General features: G+C 40.0%; 1 protein-coding gene across 1 annotated transcript in view; it reads left to right on the forward strand.

Moving 5' to 3' along the window:
* The first annotated feature begins 9,207 nt into the window (after positions 1-9,207).
* The window catches only part of BVES (blood vessel epicardial substance), a 38,919-nt gene continuing 24,542 nt past the window's right edge, over positions 9,208-23,584 (forward strand). Inside the window, exons 1-5 of the mRNA XM_065888562.1 lie at positions 9,208-9,386; positions 13,304-13,540; positions 15,918-16,042; positions 18,672-18,859; positions 19,585-19,693. Coding sequence (XP_065744634.1) covers positions 13,315-13,540; positions 15,918-16,042; positions 18,672-18,859; positions 19,585-19,693 — 648 coding nt within the window. The 5' untranslated portion in view covers positions 9,208-9,386; positions 13,304-13,314. The remainder of the gene's footprint in view (positions 9,387-13,303; positions 13,541-15,917; positions 16,043-18,671; positions 18,860-19,584; positions 19,694-23,584) is intronic.

The raw sequence follows: 23,584 nt of genomic DNA on the forward strand, positions 1-23,584 counted from the left end.
TTATTATTTATTCCTTCTATTAGAAAGATAATATGACCATATCATAAACAAGTTAGAACAGAAAAAAGAAGACAGTAATTTCACTATGCTAACCCAATTTCTATTAATATGTTGGTGGTATATATTTCTTCTTTTATATCCACCATTCATAATAATTTAAGTTGTAAAACACCATTTTTAAAATATTTAATATTTCTTCTATCAGAGGACAATACTTAAAAGCAAATGCAAGTATTCCATCAACTAATATTTACTGAGTCCCAAATATATGTGCATCACGTGTCAGGTACCATGGAGACACGAAAGTTAAATCAGACACACTTCCTACCCACCATAAACTTACAACCTAGAAGGAGAAGTAAGGCTTTTACATAACTATTTAAAAGGTAGCAAGTAATAAAGCCGTAATAGAGATAGAGACAAACTGCTTTGGGGAATCCACTTCTGTAATATCCCTTTAAAACACGTGGGAATCACATGCCAACATGTTAACCCATTAATTATGTAAGTAATAAATGCCAAGGCATTTTAATGATTTCATCATATGGCATCTTATAATGGCCATTAATAGTAATATTTTCTACTAGATTTTTTCCTACTCAACATCAATTTTCTAGGTATTAGAAATTTTATTTATTCATTAAATAGTCATATGACATCATCTGCAAGATTTCCTGACTCACGTTGGAATGCTCTGTTGCTTTTAGATGCCATTTTCTGAGTTTATATTCATTACACTTTTCTTTGGATAATTTAACGTGGTGTAGTTGATGTAAAAAATATTAAGAAATCCCTAAGTTGGAGTACACAGTAAAACTGCATACGAATAGTTTTGTATATGGCATATAAACCATAATGGTGTTCTGTGGGAAAATGCGCTAACCAAGGTAGTTCTATTCCTCCCAAATGCTAAAGCGACTCAATGACTGTAAAATCTATCTTTTCAAATCATGACCTTTTTTTCTCCTATGAAAGTGTGTGAGGGTCTCTGCAGTTTTCAAACCAAACATCATTATCATCATTTTATGTGGCCCTAAATTTTACCAAATATGTTTGATCTTGGACTAAAGAAATATGTCATCTTGTTTATCACTTTTTATGCCAAATGATAAAGCTGCTGGTATGTAGCCCATAAATATTTTATTAGGTTTTATATATGCATTAAGCTAGCAAGGTGTCTTATTTTCATGAATTTATTACAATAATTTAAGTAGTCGTAATAATGAAAATTTGCATGTAAATAATTCTTTTCTCCTGGGAACTCTGAGTGCTTTTGCACATCAATTAATGCCAGATGGCAGCACCATTATTCCCAACTTTATTTTATTTTTCCATCTTTATAACGCATTGCTTCGGGTTTTTGTTTCTAGCCAATGTCAATTACTGGGCTGGCTATTGTTGGCCTCCAAAACCAGCCTTTTTTGAGGATTAATTACTTAACAGAATGATACTTCCCAGTAGAAACTCTATGATGGAAAGTTTTGCTTTCATCAGATACAGATTAAAAGTCATTCCCCTGGCTTCACTTTCAATAAAAATCTTGACTATACATTCAGACTACATGTTATTAAGAACTGCCAAAAGTTATTTTTCTATCATTAACAACTTCTCCTTTCTAATCACTAAATTAATTATTCATATAAAGGAGTTACTTATACACTAAAAAAAACCCGTACCTTTAAAAGCGTCATCCTCAGGCTTGTAGCATTTCTCTTCTCTAGAAGTAGAGGTGCTTAACGTGGGATTCATAAGACAGGCTTCAAGCGTCTGTGAATTTCTAGAAATGCCCAAAAGGGAAAGAACAAAACACAAGAGAAGTTTTTACAGTGGTTGGTGCCAAACTTTTGAACCTGCTCTTCCTGGGGGATCTGCCTGGGCCTGGGATCCATTTTTGTTTTAAGAATCCAACCGGGGCCCAGCCTTGACGCTTCTATGGGAAATGATTGTGAATTGGAGCTACTTCTCTGATCCTCTTTTCACACTTTTTTAAAAAAATCATGATTCTGTTATACTTAGTTACTTATAATAAATTCCTTCTTTTGGAAATTACTTTCTGAAAGATTAGGAAATCCTATTAAATGCTTCATATATGGCCTTTGTTACTTTAATATTTAAAACAAATAATTCACAAATGTAACTCTTCTGTTTTAGAAGCAAAGTTACGTAAGGAAGAATAAACAGAGGGAGTATCAGGGTTCTAGTTTCTGACTATAGTCACTGTGTGCACATTTCTGTCAAGTCCCAGACAGTGAGTTACTGTAACTTAGTTCTGTCAAGTGCCCAGTTTCTAGAATCTATACTATTGCATATTTTATGAATTTGTTTTTGAAGCCAATATCTCATTTCTGGCTACTCCAGGGAAATCCCAAACCACTGGATATTTTAGCATGAGCCAAAGTCTTGCAATCTACAAATTTTGTTTGAAATCTCTGTCTTATGTATGCTATGTTCTAGCTATTTAAAACAGGCAAATACATAGAAGATGAAACCACATCTTTACTTCATGTGTTCATAGAATACGTCAACTATTTCATCAGATTAGGGAATTTTGATGATGGGAATTCTAATAATTTTTACTGATTGTGTACCATGTGCAGAGCACTATAAGGAGGGTAAAAAGATGTACAATTAAGCTACCGAAAGCCGGATGCCAGACATTTTTTTTTTTTTTTTTTTTTGCGGTACACGGGCCTCTCACTGTTGGGGCCTTTCCCGTTGTGGAGCACAGGCTCCGGACGCGCAGGCTCAGTGGCCATGGCTCATGGGCTCAGCCGCTCTGCGGCATGTGGGATCTTCCCGGACCGGGGCACGAACCCGTGTCCTCTGCATCGGCAGGTGGACTCTCAACCACTGCGCCACCAGGGAAGCCCGATGCCAGACATTTTTTAAAACATAGTTTCTAAAGGTCAAAATAATCCTTTCAACTAAGAATTATTTTCACAGTTTTACAGACAAGCACTTGAGGCTCAGAAAAGTTTAATCAATGATTTGAATTCACCCAGTTTATTAAAGGTAAAACCACGGTTCAAATCCAGCTGATGATTCCAAATCCCCGACTCTTTCGACTACCTTTATAATTCACTGTCTTCTTAAAGTACTGGGTCACTTTTTTTGTTAGGTTTTGTTAGTTAGGTTTTGTTTCTTTTAAGGGATGAACGTTTGGGGTAAAAGCTCATTGTTCAATGAATCAAATATAATCCAACTTTTTAGGGAGCTCCTCCCTGAATTTAGTATTAGAAATATTGAGACATTGTTTTAACCATTTTTTAGACTGTGGGCCTTTGGGATGCAACAACAATAATATGAAAGATTATACACTTTTGCTTTATTTCTTGTTTTTAATTTAGCCAAGATATAAAACACCTGTTCAATGCATAACCAGTTCTTTTGAACAAATTAACCGAGTCAGTCTAAAAAACAAAAACTACAGCTATTAGAAAGGCTAAGATAAAAATTTAAAAAAACCTGATTATACCAAATGCTAGCAAGAAGGCAGAGGAGCAGGGATTCTCACTCATTGCTGGTGGGAACGGAAAATGGTCCAGCCACCTCGGAAGACGGTTCGGCAGTCTCTTACAAAGATAACACAGCTTTACCATACAATCTAGCAATTGCACTCCCTGGTATTTATTTACCCAAATGAGTTGAAAACATGTCCACACAAAAACCTGCCCACAAAGGTTTATAGCAGCTTTATTAATAATTGTCAAAACTAGAAGAAACCAAGATGTTCGGAAAATGGTGAATGGATAAACACACTGTGGTACAATACATTCATACTATGGAACACTATTCAGTGATTAAAAAATGAGCTATCAAGACACAGAAAGACACAGAGAAACCTTAAATGCAAATCGCTTAGTGAAAGAAGCCAGTCTGAAAGGTCAGTATTCTATATGATGCTAACTATATGACATTCTGGAAAAGGCAAAACTATGGAGACAGTAAGAAAAAAAATTCAGTGGTTACCAGAGGTTAGGGAAGTGAGGGAGGAGAGGGATGAATCAGAGCACAGGGGATTTTGGGGCAGTGAAACTATTAGCTATGATACTGTAATGGTGGGTACGTGCCATTACTTAAAACAAAAACAAAAACAAAACAAAACTCTGTTTCCTCTACTCTTCGTACACCAAATATGTGTGGGGTTTTCCCACACCAACCAATCCTCCAACTCCCCAGACACCAAATGGGTGTCCCACAACTCAATTCTGATACTAACTACCCAGAGTTAGTGTAGACCTCGCAGGTTAAGGTCTCAGTGACAGAAGACCACCCCCCCCACTTCTAATGCCAATCATAAGTAATGGGCCCCCAAGTTCACCCTTCAGTCCACCTTGCCTATAAATCAGGGTTCCCACAACTCTGTCCTCCGCTTTGATAACCTGCTATAACAACTCACAGAACTCAGGGAAACACGTTTACCAGTGTATTATAAAGGATACATATGAACAGCCAGATGAAGAGGTACATAGGGCAAGGTCCAGAAGCTTCCTAGGTGCAGAAGCTTCTGTCCCTGTGGAGTTGGGGTGTGCCACCCTCCGAGCACGTGGATATATTCGCCAACCTGGAAGCTTTCCAAACCCCTTAGCTTACGGATTTTTTTGAGAGGCCTCATCTCATCGGCATGGTTGATTATTAACTCAATCTCCAGCCTCTTTCCCCTCCCCAGAGAATAGAGGGTTGGGGATGAAAGCTCCAAGCTTCTAGTCGTGGCTTGGTCTTTCTGGTGACCAGACCCCATCCTGAAGCTATCCAGGAGCCCACACAGGGTTATCTCCTTAGAACAAAACACACTCCTATCACCCAGGAATTTCCAAGGGATTTAGGAAGCTCTGTGAAAGACTCTGTTATCGCCCCCATCACTCAGGAAATTATGAAGATTTTAAGAGCCCTCTGTCAGGAATTGGGGATCAAAGACTAAATATTAGAATAAAAGATGCTCCTCGCACCCCAGTCACTCAAGAAATTGCTACAAGGGTTTTAGGAACTCTGGGTCAGGAACGGGAGAAGAGACCAAGAATTATATTTATTATGTCACAGGTGGACACATGACAAATACATTTGGCAAAACCCATAGGACTGTACAACACAAAGATGAACCCCAATGTAGACCCTTGTTAATAATAATGTAACAATATGGGTTCTTCAATTGTATCACACTAATGCAAGATGTTGATAATTGGGGAAACTGTAAGCAGGGGAGAAAAAGGCTCTATAGGAGCTTTCTCTACTATCTGCTCAATCATCTGTGAACGTAAAACTGCTCTAACAAAACCAAAACCAAGCCTATTAATTTTTTTAAAAAAGGAAAAGAAATTTTAAAACAGTCAATGAGGCTCGTTGTCAAACTGGTCAATGAAAAAGTTAATGTAACATTTAACGCGATAAGCTTAGGTACAGAAAGAATCTAATCAAATCATTGTATAAGAGTTGATCACAACTGCCTGCCATGAGACCATACCAGAAGCAGCTATGGCCTCTGCAGTTCGGAGTAACATTTGAAAGAAAGTCTACACTGATGTAAACCATGGGCAGACAGAGATAAGGAAGGTAATGTGACATACTTTTTTTTTTTTTTTTTTTGGCGGTACGCGGGCCTCTCACTGTTGTGGCCTCTCCCGTTGCGGAACACAGGCTCCGGACACGGCTCAGTGGCCATGGCTCAGGGGCCCAGCCGCTCCGCGGCATGTGGGATCTTCCCGGACCGGGGCACGAACCCGTGTCCCCTGCATTGGCAGGCGGACTCTCAACTACTGTGCCACCAGGGAAGCCCCAGTAATGCGACATACTTTTAAAAACAGTGACTCCCTCAGGTCACGTTTTATTTTCACAAACTTGTTCTATATGAACTTTGAAATCTTATCAAGGTTTTGTCCAAATGATAAAAGCAGACTAGGACGCCCATAGCGAAATAAAGGTAGAAATAATTGTTTATGTCAATCTAAGCTGTACTAGCTAGAGCTTTTGCAGAGGAGACAGGCTGCCCTGTGTTGTTATTCATGCCTCGTACCCTTTTCATTCTACACTTCTATGCAAGTTACCTCCTTGCATCATATTCATTTTCAAATAGCGCTGAGTCTTTCAATCTGATCTTTCCATGCCCAGCAGGAGGAGACCAGGGAGCCTAGGGCACTCCCAAACCCAAGTTTCTGTGTCTAGAATTCTTATTTTGAATTTTATAGAGCTGATAGTCATATATCAGTGATAAGAAATTCAAACATAAAATTATGCTTTTAATCCTTAGACGGGTTATAGTGAGGCGGCACGGATTTAGTTCAGTCTCCTCTTTCTGTGGAGCACAAACTCCGAGCAAACAGACTATCCAAGGCCAGTCTTATGATATCGAATCTAGTATTCTTTTCATAAAAGTATGCAATCTTGATATGATCTAAACGCCTTACAGGCATATCTGATCCTGTTAGGTAAGGAGTATGTCCAGTAACAGCTGACTCCATAACTGGAGTCCGGTATCCCAGTCTGCAAAAGCCAGAACCTGGGCTCTATTATTTTAGTAAACATGTGTTTAAATTTTTATAAAAGGAACATATAATCATCATAGAAAATTTCACAGAAGAAGATGCAGGAGGAGGCGTAGAAGTTGGAAGATGAAGAGGGAGAAAGGAGAAATGGGAGAGAAGAAAGGAGGGAGAGAGAGAGGGAGGGGAAGAAGGAGGAAAAAAAGAAAAATCGGGCTTCCCTGGGGGCGCCGTGGTTGAGAGTCCGCCTGCCGATGCAGGGGACACGGGTTTGAGCCCCGGTCCGGGAAGATCCCACATGCCGCGGAGCGGCTGCGCCCGTGAGCCATGGCCACTGAGCCTGCGCGTCCGGAGCCTGTGCTCCGCAACGGGAGAGGCCACGACAGTGAGAGGCCCGCGTACCGCAAAAAAAAAAAAAAAGAAAGAAAAATCACTTACAACTTCAGCCTCTGAAGTAAGGAATGTAAGCATAATACTGCTTAACGTCGCCGATGGTTTGTAATGTTCTCCACATTCTTGTAACCTGCCTTTTTCTACTAAACATCTTTTAACGGGAGGCAGTGTAGGCAGTGACAGAAGGTGGCAGAAACTGTACAGGTAGTGGACGGGAGCGTAAGCTGTAGAGCTAGACTGTCTGGTTCACATCCTGGCTCAGATTCTCGCTAGCTGTGTGACCCTGAGCAGGCTACTCGACCTCGCTGTTACCTCAGTTTCCCGTCTACAAAATGGAGATAATAATAGTAACTACTTCTATCATGAGGATTCAATGGCTTAATATATTTAATCACTTATAACAGTGCCTGGCACAAAGTACACTCTATATCAAAAGGCAGTAAATTTTTTCAGTCAAGAACCAGACAGTAAATATTTTAGGCTCTGCAGGGCCATATAGTTTCTATCACAACTCCGCAATGCTGCCTTCATGGAGACTGAATTTGAATTTCACATAATTTTCACGTCATGAAATACTACTCTTCTTTTGATGATTTCAACCAGTTTAAAAATGTAAAAACCGCTTTAGCTCATGAGCTGTGCAAAAATCAGTAGTAGGCTGGGCCTCTGGGCCAGAGTTTGCTGACCTCTGTTCTGTATAATTAGCAGACATTATTATGTCTCTAGTATCTTTCTATAAATTATTTTTAATGGTTGCTTAGAACAAGATTATTTGGATGTCCTATAATTTACTTAGTCCCCTATGATTACAAATTATTTCCAGTGTTCATTACTACAAGCCATTCTCCAATAAATATCCATGCAAAATCTTTGTGCACATTTACTATTAAACCTACACCTTAAAATGTATGTAGTGGCAGCTACCAAAATGGCTGGCAGAGCATCTAAAAAGAAACAGACTCTGAAGAAGTAGCCTTGAAAATAAATCTTGTATAGATACAGCAAATTTCAAACATGTTAGAGAAGGAGCTCTACAAGTAGAATATATATTCATACACACATAGAACTTACTTGGTACCATTCTAAGCCTTCTATGTATATTAAATCATTTAGTCCGCAAAACAATCCTATGAGAAACAGGTGCAATCATCATCCCCATCATCACCCCCAAGATACAAAAGAGGAAACTGAGGCACAGAAAAGCTAAGTAACTTCCCCAAGGTCACACAGCTGGCTGGTGGCAGAGGCAGGATTCAAACCTGGTCTGTGCAGCACTATGGCCCATATTCCTGAAGAAGATGCTGCACTGCTTCTGCAACAGGAGAGGCCTGGCGAGTGTGCACACCCAGGTCCTCACTTTATAAAGTACCTGTGGTCTTTGGCTCATGTTTGGCACGCATGAACGACCTCACACTCTAATAACTGGCACAAATTTTATCTGTCAATGGGACACTTCGGTGGAAACGGTGAACGCCCACCTAACCTTCCTCTTTTGTCCTCGAACTCCTTCCCCATACCGACTCTTCATTAAATTGCCCTGCATTTCTTACCCAAAAGACTTGTGCTCTATAAACAGTAAAGACTGACTGGAGCGTACTTTCACATCTCGTTTTTCAAGTCAGGGTCCCAAATCTGCCAAATTCACGTGGCAAACTCCGGGTGGAGCTTCGCCTTGAGTGGAGGGCCAGGGACGGCCACGGGAATGCAAATTTCGGATAAGTACCTTCTTCCATGGAAACAAAACCGCGGCTCGTGTCGAAGGTCTCTCCCGCGTGGCCCCCGCAGCAGAAGGGCGGGCTTGCTCTGGCCCCTCGCCGGGTCCCCGAAGGCGCAGTCTCGCGTCGGTGTGGACCAAACCGCCAGCCTCCGCCGCCAGGCTCAGACGCCGAGTTGCGCTCTCTCCCGGTCCTTCCGGCTTGTGCTGAGATGCGGGCGACTGTCCCAGAAGGGAGTTATGCGAGTGGGTCGTTCGACTTTGCGGGGAAATTATTCCAGCTTTCATTTCTCCTTCTGATTTCTCTCCCTCCTGGGACCCGACTGCTCGAGTTATCCCCATGAGGCTGAGCAGCCAACGCCGCTGGCCCCAAGTTGTTGCCCGTCTCCCACTCGTGCCCAAACTAGGACAGAACCGAGAAGTAGAGAGGAAAACCAGGAAAGAAAGAAGCGGGTGCTTCAAACGGGACCACGCTTGTGCAGACGCGGCGGCGGACTTGGAGCAGCGGGGCGGGGAGTCCTGGCCGAGGCCCGGGACTCCGCCCGCCGGGGGGCGCCGGGACGCTGGGCGCGTGCGCTGTGCGGCCCCAGCCCCGGCCGCAGCTGCCGTGATGCCTATTTTAGTCAAAGCCGCTGCGGACGCGGAGACCCGGCAGCGGCCGAGCAGCCTCCCGACCCGCCGATCGGCCGAGGCTTTCGCGTCGGGGTCCCGTCGAGCCTTCGCGTCCGTGTCCCCTGCGCCCCGCCGCTACCGCCCCAAACTTTGGCCAGCACCGCCCGGGCTCCGCTCCAGGGACGAGCCAGGTAAGGAGCGGGAGGCGCAGCGGCCGCGGGCTCCCACAACGCGCCCGGCTATTTGCAGCCTCGAGCTCCCGCGGCTAAATCGGGAAGCGAAAGTTGGATCCCTGCTCAACTGGGAGCAACTTTGCCCTCCCGGGCGGCGGCTGCCTGTTCTCGGTTCCCCGGCCGCCGGGAACCCCGCCCTCTCCTCGCTGGCCGCGCCCTCGCGGGGTTCGCTGTCCTTGGAAGCCGCCCTTCACCCTGGGTCTGGGCGTCGCGGTCACAGACCCTCAGATGTCAACTGCCGCCACTCGGGTCTGGCAGCGCCAGCGTCCTCGGGCGCTTGGACCGCATCGGGTGCCGGTTCCCGCGCTCTGCTGCCCGCAAGCTCTAGGTGAGCTCGGCTTCTCCCCTCCACGAGAGGTTCACAGGGCTCCGGGCCCGCGAACCCACTACGGCTCCTCCTCGCCCCCTGTAGGGCCTCCGGGTCCCACGCGGAGGCAGCGCGCAGCCGGGCTCACCGGGTAGCGCGCTCTGGCCTCGCGCTGCGAATGCGAGGTGGGTCAGGGCGCTCACTGCACACCCGTCGTGGCCCGAGAGCCTCGGATCAAGACCAGTTGACACAGACCTTCCCTCTTTAAGGAGCGAGGTGAGCTGGGCGCCTGGGGAGAGCAGATGGCTGGGGAAACCGAGATCTACCCGCGCCCTCGTTTCTGAGGCTTTGGGAAACGTGTTGTTGGCCAGATAAGTCTCAGAAACTGCTGGCTTTGGAGCAAGAATAAGTACGAAAATACTCTTAGCAACATAGTGCCCTTGTCATTCCGAAGATAAACGAAGGTTCAGTTAGAATCACGGAATGAATTGCGCTAGTCTATGAGCGTGACTTTTGCTCGCTGCTGTTATCGTCTTCATTTGCGTAGTTTGGTGAAGGATTAATGTTAGTTTCACCATTTAGCTATTTAGCCCTGCACACACCTACCTGAAAAGCAATAGATAAACAGGCCTTAACTAGAACAGGTAATTTAAGAAATCAGACTCGGAGGAAAAAGAAAATTTCTCTTGATTTAGTCAAAATTAACCTGAACGTTCACCAATTTACCAGTCTAATATTCCTCGTTAGACTCATTCATTCTCTGTATAAGGATAGTTCAGTGCAAGCCACATAAATCTATTAAGTAGTGGTCAAAGGAAGCTGAAACCTTTGGCAAGCAAGAGGTTTCCATATTTATTGGCAAGATCCGATCCATATTTATTGACAGTAGGTTACTGGCATTTCAAAAGAGACATATAGATAAGTATCCCTAGATAAATAATAGACATATAAACATACAAATAAAATAAATTATGTATAATAAATAATGTTAATTACTCTACAATATATATTGAATATAGAAAATTAAATAAATATATGGACTATACATATATTTTTAACAAGGTGTGGTACATCAAAATATGTTGTAGGATTATCTCACCTTTTAAAAATTCTTTTCACCGTGTCCTTGGTTCTTGGGTTAGTAGATCATAGTTTTCCTGTCATTTCTCTTGACCAGAAATTGGTACTTTCAGTGCCAGTTGGAGAAATTTTAAAAGCCTGAAATTGAATTACAGTGAATTAGTTGGCAGTACAGGTGTAATCAGGTGGATGTGAGGGGGAATATGTATTACTTAACTGACTATATAAATACCTGTTAGAGCCACAGACTATTAAAACTTGAAGGGGTTTCAAAGACCATCTAGTCCAGTTGTCTCAATTCCCAGTAAGAAGCCAACCCAAGGAGCAGAAGTGACTTTCCCTGGCTTATGTGGCTCCCTGGCGCTTGTAGTATAGAACCTGACTCTCCCAGCCTCAGGCAGGCTTGGCACTCCCCTATCTTTACTACTGAGGTTTGGGGAGACAGAAAAGTAATTTCTAAAAATGTCTGTCATTTCTGTGTACCTTCCATATGGCTTTCACCTCTGGCATTCTCTACAGAGAAAAGGCCTTGGATATACTTAGGTGAATATGACTTTGTCCCTGTCTCGTAGAGAACACAGGTTAGTTAGGGGAACAAATGGGACAATGGGAATGAAAACACATTCTAAAGTGCAGTAGAAATGGCAGTTATTTTTAGCTTAGGTAATACTAATGCATAAGCTGATATTGACATCATGAGTGATAGAGGACATTTAATATCATTTTCCGTCTTGAAAAACTTATGAGATTAATTCTGATTTGGTTCTTGAAAGCAAACTTTGTAAAAATTGAGTTATTAAAATAATGATTCCTCCCCCCATCCTAATAGGTTTGTATTTTTATTGAGCCAAACATTTGGAAGGTAGAGGATTAAGAGGTACAACCTATTATGTATGAAATAAGCTACAAGTATATATTGTACAACACAGGGAATACAGCCAATACTTTATAATAACTATAAATGGAGTGTAACCTTTAAAAATTGTGAATCACCATATCATACACCTGTAACTTGTATAATATTGTACATCACCTGTACTTCAATAAAATAAAATTTGGAAAGTAGTTGAATTTCAATGATTTCTTTCCTTTTTGCAGCAAATCAATATCTAAGTCAACTATTTCTCATATGTATGAACTGTTCTAGAATTATGGGAAGAGATCTTTAATTGACTTGATCATTTCATTCACAGTTTGTAAATTTAGGCATGTATAGGTTTCTATCATCTTAAGAGATGTGGAATTCTTTCACATTTATTTATTAACATCCTTTCAAAATGCCCAACCTGATACCAATTGATTCTACCACCTAAAACCTTCATTTTAGTGTGATGGATGAAAAGAAAAAAAATGGAAAAATATGGCTTATTGTGTAACCTTATTTGGAAAGAAAATCATATTTCTAAATTAAATTTAAACATACTTTGGGTCCCCATTGGGAATTCTTTGCCCGAAACAGAACAATTCACATATTCTGTAAATCTACATAGTTTTTGCCAGGGACCAATTTGTATAATTAACAATAGAAAGAGTTTTTTAAGTACCAGAGAGGACAGGTCATATAGTAAGGAAATAGTGCCCTTTTGTGTTAAGGTTTATGTAAGCATGTGTAAAATGTATGTTCTTTGAAATGTATTTGCTACAGATTCTAATATTAAATAGTCAAATGTATACTCATGACCCATCTTCCATATAAGGAACCTGGAAGTTTACTATTTTTCAATTTGTGAGATGCAACCAACTAGAATTTTAATGGGAAAGTAAATCTTTAGACAGTTAAAGGAGTAAATGTTAACACTCTCTCTGTACATATAAATGATTATAGTAATATATTTATTATGTCATATATGATAATTTAGAATGTATATATGTACGCTCTAGTGATTTAACAAGAGTATGAAATTAAAGCCTTCCAAATATCCTAAGCCTTCAAATAGTAAATAGTAAGGTGTTAATTTTTTGAAGGTATTAAAAAAATCATTTTTTCTAGTTATTTTTCCTGTGTTTGGATTCAGTGTCACTAGTGCGAGTATGATAGAAAGCTATACTAAATAACTGTAATAGCTATGGTTTATGAACATTGGTGATTGTCTTTTAGACTAGTTAATTCCCTCATTTCTCTCTCCCCCTCCAAGTATGTTTAGATACAAACATATAGATATATGGAGTGATATATATATATATATATATATATATATATATATATATGTATATATATCAGAGAATAATTGTGCTCTATGCTAAGTATTTTATATATTTCATTTCCTCATAAAGTCAATGAGGTATTATCATCATTTAACAGATAAGGAAATAGATACATTTAATATGTGACAGAGCTGGGATTTGAACCTAGGTCTAATTCATAACCACCAGAGAAGTCTATTTACCAACATTTAGTTCTCAGAAATAATTTTGGTATAACACGCATAGGGGTGATAAGATACAGCTGTCATTTTTTGATTGTCCTTTTGTTTATTTGTTTTTATAGGAATTTTCAAGATGAATTATACCAAGTCCAGCCCATTGGCAGAATCAACTGCAATAGGTTTTACACCTGAGTTAGAAACTATCCTACCTGTGCCTTCCAATGAGACCACTTGTGAAAACTGGAAAGAGATACATCATCTAGTTTTTCATGTAGCGAATATTTTTTTTGCAATTGGGTTGGTTATTCCAACTACTCTTCACCTTCATATGATACTTCTTAGGGGGATGTTAACTATAGGTAAGATACCTAACTGAGACTTTATGTAACTTTTCTATAACTTGCATCAGATGGACTTTGTATTGGGGGTTTCAAAGGATTTACATACTTGTTAACTGCGTAACTGGGTCAATAAACTTTCTATACCTCAGTTTCCCCACGTGTCAAATAAGGGTAAAAATACCACCTCCTGGGGTTGTAAGAATTCGGTGAGTGTGAGTGTGATATCTGACTTACAGTAGTGTCTGGCACATCGTAAGTACTCTATAGTTTTAACTATCATTATTTGAATAGGCATTTACTTGCTGCAGCAAGTAAAGCAACACTGGGAACAAAAACAGTTACCCAGACAAAATAGTTCAAGTAAAATTTGGGGGGTGGTGTGCTCTGTTAACCCTGATGAAGCACGTTAAATTAATCCACATCAAAATACTAAAACAATCAACTTTACTATTTTAGCCAGTGATCCTTGACAGATTACTCTCTGTGTGATTATGTCCCTGGTGATTCATTTATTCAGGTCATTTTTGAGCACCTGTAATATGTCAAACAGAAATTGACAAATGCAGTCCCCATCCTTGAGAAAGACACTCTTTTGGGGGCTGGAGAGAAACAGATGGGCGGTCACATAGGACAGATCAGATGCTGTGATGCAGGTGTGCACCCAGTGCCAGGGAGAAATGGACTCCATGATGGGCTCAGCAGAAAGGCAGACCAGGGTCCACTGAAGAGACAACTTTGGAGCTGGTTTTGGGAAGATGAGGATTTCTCTGAGTGTGAGTGTGTATGGTATCCAGGTAAAAGGCACAGAGGAGAGGGAGATTCAGCATGTTGAGGGAGAACGAAGAGTAGCTCATTGTGCCTGAAATATATGACAGATGACAAGAAAGGGTCAAAGAAGGTGGTAGAAGGGTAGCTAGAAGGTAGCTTGTAGGACTTCTGTGGCTGTTACCTCTGAGTCAGGTAGGGATTACAGCAGGAGGAGCAGAGTACTGAGTGAAAAAATAAAACCACACCCTGTAAAAAGCAAAAGCTACTTATGACTTTTAAGACAGAGTTTTGGAGGTGGAACAGACCAAGGGAGATCATCTAGTCCAACACTTGATAAACAAAGAAACTGAGGCCTTGGAGAAGTTAAATGACTCATCCAAAATTAAGACCAGGAAAAAGTGGTCAAACCAGGACTATAATTCAGGTTCTCCAGCTTCTCAGTCAGTCCTTCCATTATGTTACCCTGTCTCCTTTAAGTAATAAGATTTTACATGTCTTCAATATTTGCTACGCAATATTACCTAAAGAACCTTAAATTTTTTATATTTTGGGCTATTATTCAGGTGCCCCAAATCATTCCGGTGAAATTTTAAAATTGCAAATGAATAACTTTTTTAAATGGGAGATTTAGTTTTTATGTGCATATGTGCTGTTGATATATTTGTGTTGATAATTGATATTGATAATTTTATTTTAAATTTAAAATATATATTGATTCTCCCATCATAAAACTGATCAAAAGAAACTGCAGATTTGCACAAACCCCTTAGAAAACAGTTCTTTAGTGTCGTCAAAACCTATAAAGTTATTCCCCTGGCTCACTGGCAGGTGATCCACCCTAACTAAGCAAGCAGTCACAAGAACAGATACATTTTTATGTATAAAGCTGTTTTTGCTACTTATCAAAAATTACAGCCAAAACATGTCACCCGTCTACCAGTAGGGAGATAGTTAAGTAAATTACGGTTTAATTAATTACAGTCATTAAAAACTATGTATATGAAGAGTTTTAATGAAATGGGAAAATCACTGCAATAAGTAAAAGAATACGTTTTTTTTTTTTTTTTTTTTTTTTTTTGCTGTACACCGGCCTCTCACTGTTGCGGCCTCTCCTGTTGCGGAGCAGAGGCTGTGGACGCACAGGTTCAGTGGCCATGGCTCACGGGCCTAGCCACTCCGCGGCATGTGGGATCTTCCCGGACCAGGGCACGAACCCGTGTCCCCTGCATTGGCAGGCGGACTCTCAACCGCTGCGCCACCAGGGAAGCCCAAGAATAGGTTTTAAATTGTGAATTCATTAGGTTTGCCATCAGGTAAAAATACATAAAGACTGTGAGGAAGTATTAAATATCAATAGTGGCTGTCTTTAAGTAGTAGAATTATGAAGTTGTTTTTCCTCCTTTAAAAAATGGTTTTTATACTTTACAAGTTTTCTGCAACAAAGTGTGTTTTGGTTTCGTTTGTTTTGGTAATCAAACAAAAACCAAAATGTAACTTCATGTGATATTTGTCTTAGGTATTTCTAAGATGCGTTTGGTTTATTTTATACATGGAGGATGACAAATGTATTAAGCTACATGCTGAAGCTACTCTAGACACCTAACATGCCCACTTCATTATTCAACAGGATGTACCCTTTACATCGTCTGGGCCACTCTCTACCGATGTGCCTTGGATATCATGATCTGGAACTCGGTGTTCCTGGGGATCAACGTTTTGCATCTTTCATATCTTTTGTACAAGAAAAGACCGGTAATTACTAACAATTAATTAATAAAGAAGAGACTTTAAAGCTGTTGCTTTTCAAGTACTTTGTTCGGACCTGAGAATGAGCATTTAACATCTTTAGGCCCTTTAATATCATTTTTCTGAAGATGAGACTTTCTATGAAAGTCTTTCTAAGACTTTCACTTTCTTTCTGAAAGTGAAATATTTGAGCACCACGAAATTTGTTCTACCGACGAGTTTTTAAAACGGCTTTAATCATTAGGGCAATTTAGACATGAGAGAACATGACAGTATTCTCTCTTTTTAGTCATCTAACTTCATTATTTATTTTGCCTATTGATATTCAAATGTCACTCTGGAAAATCTTTGCCTTGTTATAAAATTAAGTGCTCAGAGACAACTTCCGTGAACTTGCTAATGATTTACAAATAGCTTATGCTATTTTTAAAAATGTAATAGCTGTTTTTTTTCTTATGTCCAAAATACTCATTTAAGGAAATCACCATTTTTGGTGAGTTGTTATGAAAACACTAGTCTTTAACTTTTTCTTCTCCACTCCTTGTTGTATTTCCTTGGTCATACCAAGAACAGATGTAAACAGAATAGGAAAATAGCATGGCTCCTAGAAACCACTCCACAGCTGTTTGTTGACTGTCCAAAGCACATACAAATATTCAGTAAAGTAAAAGATAACCTGCTTGCTCTAATCTTATGTTCAAGGCCAGACATGCACATAGAAAACTATTAGAAAACAAGATAATTCATAGGAAATTATAATTTTGATGATACAGGTGATATATGTAATAGGCATTCCACTAGACTGTCATCTCCTCAAACATCGTAACCCAGTCTGTTTTGCGTACTGTATTAGTCAGTTTTCACTACATTATGCTGTGTAACAAACAATCCGATAGTCTCAGTGCCTTACAACAGCAACAGGTTTTTTTCCTTACCAACCTAATATATGGATTGTGGCAGCTGTGATTCTATTCCATGTGTCTTCTTCATTTCAGGGTCTCTGCTGAAGCAGCAGGTTCTATTTGGACATGCATTCTCATGGCAGAGAGAAAAATATAAGGGAACAAAAGAAACACCCAATGTTTCTTAAAACTTCTGCTCCCATTTCACTGGCCAAAGCAAATGACATGACCAAGCCTGATGATGTGGGAGTAGGATAGGATAAGAGGATATATGATCCTCTCACGGGGGTGGAAGCAGCAAATAGCTGGAAACAATAATATCATCTACCACAATTACTGTTGTATTCCCGGTTCCTGCCAAGCATGGTTAGCACTTAACTGGTGCTCAAGAAAACATTTGATAAGTGGATGCTTTCAAAGAGAAGAATTAAGAGGGCTTCATGAAGGAATTGGGACTTGAGCTAAGACTTGCAGGACGAGCAGATTATGAATATGAGTCCGTTTTTCAGTTTGCATGTTCATTGCTGTGCCACATTGGCTAGTGTGCATGCCGGAAGTGAGACAGATTTGTGAATTATTTTAAACACTCATTATGAGAGCTGTGGAGTGGAGAAGGTAGATGATAATAATGATAAGGATTTCAGCTTCTGAATATCAGAACTTACTAGAACCCCAAGTTCTGAACATAAGATTCAGAAGTTGCTGATGTGATGGTAGCACCAGGTAAGTAAATCACTTAGTATCTGTGCTTTCGTTTCTTCTCTGACAATAAACCTACCTTTTTGAAAAATATAAATGCTGGTACTTCGTTAAAATGAAACAGCAGGACAAGTGAGAGCATTGCAAAGGCTGCAGTGACATCTGAGCAGCCCTGGTCATCTGCGTCTGTAAGCTTCATGGTGTGGCTGCCGTAGATTTCATTGAGATGGATGATCATTTGAACCCCAAAGTTCATTCACATGCTGTACAGATTTCCCAGACTAATGCTGGGTGCAAAGACGGGGCTTGACCCAGGCCTTGAATAGTCTGACAGCAGAGGTGATTGAGCCATTTTGCTTTCCCTCCCTCTAGCATCCAGCCTTACTGGCCAGTGGGTTCTCTATTCTACCGAGATTATGGTAGCTCAGGATGAGACTACTACATGGAAACTTTTTTACTCTTCATTTTGCTCCAGAATAAATGAGAAGCAGCAGTTGCAGCTGTGGATGTTTGCTTTCCTATATTAACTCATTAGATAATAATTATATATAGAAAAAATGTTTAATGTATGTATCTTCATAAATTTGTTTCCAAGTTGATTCCTAATCTATGTACTTATTTTCTTGCTGTAATATTTCAAAGTTAGTGTAATTTCCTTCTGTGAAACAAAAGTATTCTAAAAATGAAAAGGTTTTACGTTGTTTATAGGAAATGCTAAGATTGGCAAGGTGAATGTTGTGACAGCATTCGAAACCTCTGCGGTTGCTTGGTAGCGCATAGAAAGAGATGTAATCAATGGTGCAGATCTTCACCATATGCTCACAGGGTTCAGTTTAACTGCAAAAGTGCCCTTTCAGCGTCTAAATTTACATCACCACTTACTCTTCTGTGTCAGATTCCACTGACCAACACACAGAAGGGTGATGGCATCCACTGCAGATTTGTTTATTCTCAAAAATCCCTATTTAGACCACAGAAGCCAATGTTTTGGTGTTGCTGCGTTAGTGTGGTATCTGGTCACTGCTGCCTTTCAGGTAAAAATCGAAAAGGAACTCAAAAGCATCTACCAGCGATTGTTTGAACCACTCCGTGTGCCTCCAGATTTGTTCAGAAGATTAACTGGACAGTTTTGCATGATCCAAACATTGAAAAAGGGCGAGACCTATGCTGCAGAGGATATAACCTCAGTTGACGACCGTCTGAGTATTCTCCTGAAGGGAAAGTAAGTGCTCTGTGGAAATCGAAATGCTTCGTTTGCCTGGAATCCGCTTCTGGCTTCTGGGTAGGAAATGAATGAAAGGAAATGTTGCCGACCAATGAAGGAAGTGATCACAGAGCTGGTTGGTGGTGAATTTTCATCAGACAACTGCATTTTAGAATATTACAGAGCAACATGGTAAAATTATGTAGAATTTATTGCTGTGAATCTTGTTGATGTCAGTGTTTTCATTTGTGAAGTTTTCAACTTTTTGGGAAGTTTTATTTAAATTTAACAAGGCAGAATTGTAATAGGTTTAAATTGGGTGTTAAAATTTAAGGAGCTTATGCGTATCTCAGAGGTGACTTGCTTAATTTTTTTGAACATCACAGAAATACAACTTCTAGGAATATCAGTCTCCTGGGGAGACAGCCAGTGTCTGTTCCCTCTCAAAAGTGTCCCAGTTTGAGTAATTAATTATATGGTCACTCCAGCTATAACAGCAATGATAACCATTGGAAGGCACATATCTTCTTCAATACATGTCTTTTTTCCCTTGTTGTTGGTGAAATTTATTTTGAAATTAATACTTGTGCCTCAGGAAGGGCTTTTTAATTATGTCAGTCACCTGTCGGGGGGGGTCTTTAAAATTTTACAAAATACAAACCCATAAGATTATGGAGATTTTAAGGCTTGTCACATTATGTGTGGATTATTATGCATTTATTAACACTAATTTCTGTTATCAGAATGAAGGTCTCCTATCGAGGACATTTTCTGCATAATATTTACCCCTGTGCCTTTATAGATTCTCCTGAATTTAGATCAACCCAGATGCACAAAGGTGAAAAATTCCAGGTATGTTTTGGCATGATTTTTAAGAAGATTGAAACTAGTTAATGTCTCATTCAAAATCCAAAGGATATGGATGGGAAAGTGGCCATGATTTACTGAAAGAAGAGATTACCATACGGAACATATAGTATGACCCCATTTTTGTAAACCTTAAAGTAGTGTGTATATGTACACAGGAAGAGGTCTAGAAAGATCTAACCTGATTTAGCCATTGTGTTAACACTGTTATTTCTGGGTTGTGAGTTTGATTGCTTTTTTGTGTTCTTCCTTTTTGCTTATTTGAATTTTTATGATTTCTCCACAGAGAACATCTAATGCTCTTGTTATGAGAAAAAAGGAAAATGTCAATTATAGATAATCAGTGTTCTTAAAACATGTAATTGGTTACTTTTATTGGGGAAAAACAGAAAACTGACTTTGCCCTAGAGAACCTACTTTGTTAATCCTTATGAAAAAAAACTGTAACCACTTTACTCTTTTAAATTTAATGAATATGTTTAAGGGCAAAGAATGAAGTTCTTCACAATTACAATAATTTGAACATGACTACTTAGCCTGATTCTTTTTTGTATCTTAAAAAAAGTACTCCATTATGTGACACTTTGTTCTGCTTCTTTCTGCGAGTGTCCAGCTCTCCTTTTTTATTCCCCTCATTATTGTTAGGAGAGTAACCAAGAAAATGGGTGAGAGTTTCCTTTAGTCTCAGTCTCTAGATAAACAGAAGTAAGGAAATATCCTGAGAACAGGTTTTCTTATGAGCCGGAGGGTAAATGTATTTAGGTAGGAAATGGAATAGAAGGGGATGCTATCACCTGAGGGAGGAAAAAAATCAGTGTTTCTTGATGACAGAATCTTATCTTTGAGTCTTATTCTGAAATGCCACACAATTTGGGATGCCACATGGAGATAAAAGGGCACATTCACAGACATTACTTAAGTTTATTTACAATGGTGTCAGGCCTGCCCTGCTCCTACCTTGCCTGAGTAACTGGCCTGAGTAACCACATACCTGGTTAAAGTTATGTGCATTTACTAGAAGGTCTCATATAAATTTACCACCTGGCTGCAGTGCTGGCTGCAAGCACACTGAGCTTAAGATAGAGGAGAAAGCAGCTGCTGTACCCTGTCTCCCCTCATTTACACTTTCCCTTGCGTTTTCAAGGGTCAGCTCTGCACTGAGGTTTATTCTTATAGTATCTTTAATCACCACCATCTACAAACTGGCACAGGGCCACTTCTTTTCTCTCTCCCTCTTTCCTCTGACCACCTTACAATTTCTTCTTCCAAAACCCAACATTTATCTGCTGCATCCATTTCTCTCTTTATAGTAGCAAGTGGTTTTACACAATAGCTCAGTTTCCTATAATCCTGAAGAGACTGGCATTTGGGGAAAAAGTGGGAACTGAACCTCCTCTGTTTCCAGAAGCACATAGCCCCTGGGATATAACATGTACTGTCTTTTCCACCGGACTTCAAATTATGTTATAATTATAATTAAATTAACAACAAGAAAGGCATTTCTGCCACTGGTCACAGTTCTTTTTCTTCTTGGGGACTAGGGATTGGGATTCGGTAGTTGAGAAATGTTCCTCATGTTTCTAAAAACATGACCAAACTCGAGGTACCTTAGCTGAGTGAAAGCTATTTATTCAGTCTTTCTGAAGACTAGTCAGCTTTTCTCGGCATAGAGTCTGGTGTGGCATTTCCTGATGGGTCAGTGGGTAAAACCTACCCTGGCATCATCGAGACTGTCTCCTGTACAGCTGGAGCAGATTCCCATCAGAGTAAGCCCTCGGGAAAGATTCTGTTTTGATTATTTACCAAATGTTCCTACTGGCAGATACTCAACAGTAAAAATAGCTGTTGCACATCTGTGTAGGAGTATATTGCCTCTTCCTGAAGCGAGTTCGCAGTGAAAACTGGCAGGTGCTCCCAGGACCAACTTTTCGCTTTCTGTGCCAGTGGCATTTACACCTGAGAGTCAATGGCCAGACGTCTCCGTCCACATGCCTTTTTACCTGCTAATCTCATTTTTCTCTAACTCTGAACAGTTACAAGTGTTCTGACAAGGAGCCGCTTCCTTTGCATTTTTCTTTCTTTAAATTCATTCTTTGGTAGGGGTGCTACTGAATTCTACCGTAGGGTGAAAGGAGGAAAGGAAGCAAGTGGACCCGATGACTGTCCCTTGAGATTACACAGTGAATGTTGTTCAGGAATGTGCGGTAATTATGATGACCGGCAGAGTGACAGAGCTGGGACAACGACTCTAAACTTCCAGCTGCCTCCTAGGTGCTGTGTTAGTACTTACAGACCCAAGCTGCTGCTTAGAACTGTTGGAGAATCTTGAGTATCATTATCACAAAAGGTAGTTTTTTGTGTTTGTTTCTTCTTTGTACAGTTTCATATCCAGCGAGCTTTGCCATTTCCATTTTTCTTTTGGATTTTACCTCCCGCTGTTGCCTTCCCATAGTCAATAGCACATCCTGTGCTGTGAAGCTTGAAAATCAAACCTTTATTGACTTTAAAGGAAGAAGAATGTCTTGGAGGCAGATGTCCAAGCTCTGGTGAAATAAACGAACACTGAGTTATAACTGGCTTTTAAATAAAACCTTATCTTAGTGTTAAGTAAATCTTTGGGTTAAGTAACAAAGCGATTTAATCTGCCAGTCTTGACTCTGCTGTGTTTTAGTGCAGATGAAAACTCAGTAAGAATTAGCTGAACAGACCACCTCCAGGACATTTTTATGTTCCTGGTGTGTGAAACTTTATGCAGCACACAAAGAAAATAATAAATTCTCCCCTGAGGACAGTCAGTCAGTCACAGTGTCAGACTGCCATTCCCATTCCAGGACATTCAGCAATTCCCTCCGACGCTCTTTTCCTTGATAAGGTCTTTTCATTATGTGAGGGCGTAGGATTGGTTTGGGACTGATCCAGCGCCTTGAGGTAATCACAGCAAACCCGGTTACAAACGCTTAGTCTAATTCCCTACCTGAGAGAAATTCTTTCGTGTCTTCCATTACCGTGTTTGCTTTTATTTCTTCTGTGAAATTCTTCACAAGAACTCAAGCATGGCACTGCTGAGGTACCCTAATAACCTAAGAAGCAAATGTATTTCATGGAAGCTTTAAAAATTCCTAGATTGCATCATAAAAACTCTTCATTAAAGATATGTTTCACTTGACTGTTGTAACAGGAAATCATTAAGTAAATCTATTTGACAGTAATGAAGCATTAGCTATCCACTGAAATGACCTCAGTCGATATGCTAACTACCTGCTTCCAGCTAAATGCCTGCTCTTAGGGACTTGTAAGACTCATACATACTGTAGGTATAGCTTACTATTTGAATATTGTTACTACATTTAAATTGAATAATAATTTTAACAGGTTTAAAATCGTTTTCCACCATCAATAAGAAATGGTTGCCTAGTCGCATGTAAATCAATGAAGTCAGAACACACCCTCTGACCATACACAAAAATAAACTCAAAATGGCTTAAAGACTTAAACATGGGACATGCCACCATAAGACTCTTAGAAGAAATCATAGGCAAAACATTCTCTGACATAAATTGTATCAATATTTTCTTAGGTCAGTCTCCCAAGGCAATAGAAATAAAAATAAAAATCAACAAATGGCACCTAATCAAACTTACAAGCTTTGGCACAGCAAAGGAAACCATAAACAGACTGAAAAGACAACCTACGGAATGGGAGAAAATATTTGCAAACGATGCGACCGACAAGGGCTTAATTTCCAAAATATACAAACAGCTCATACAACTCAACAACAGCAAAAAACCCAATCGAAAAATGGGCAGAAGACCTAAATAGACATTTCTCCAAAGAAGAAATACAGATGGCCAATAGGCACATGAAAAGATGTTCAAC

This window comes from Phocoena phocoena, chromosome 12 (genome assembly GCF_963924675.1).
Source record: "Phocoena phocoena chromosome 12, mPhoPho1.1, whole genome shotgun sequence".
Taxonomy (NCBI): domain Eukaryota; kingdom Metazoa; phylum Chordata; class Mammalia; order Artiodactyla; family Phocoenidae; genus Phocoena; species Phocoena phocoena.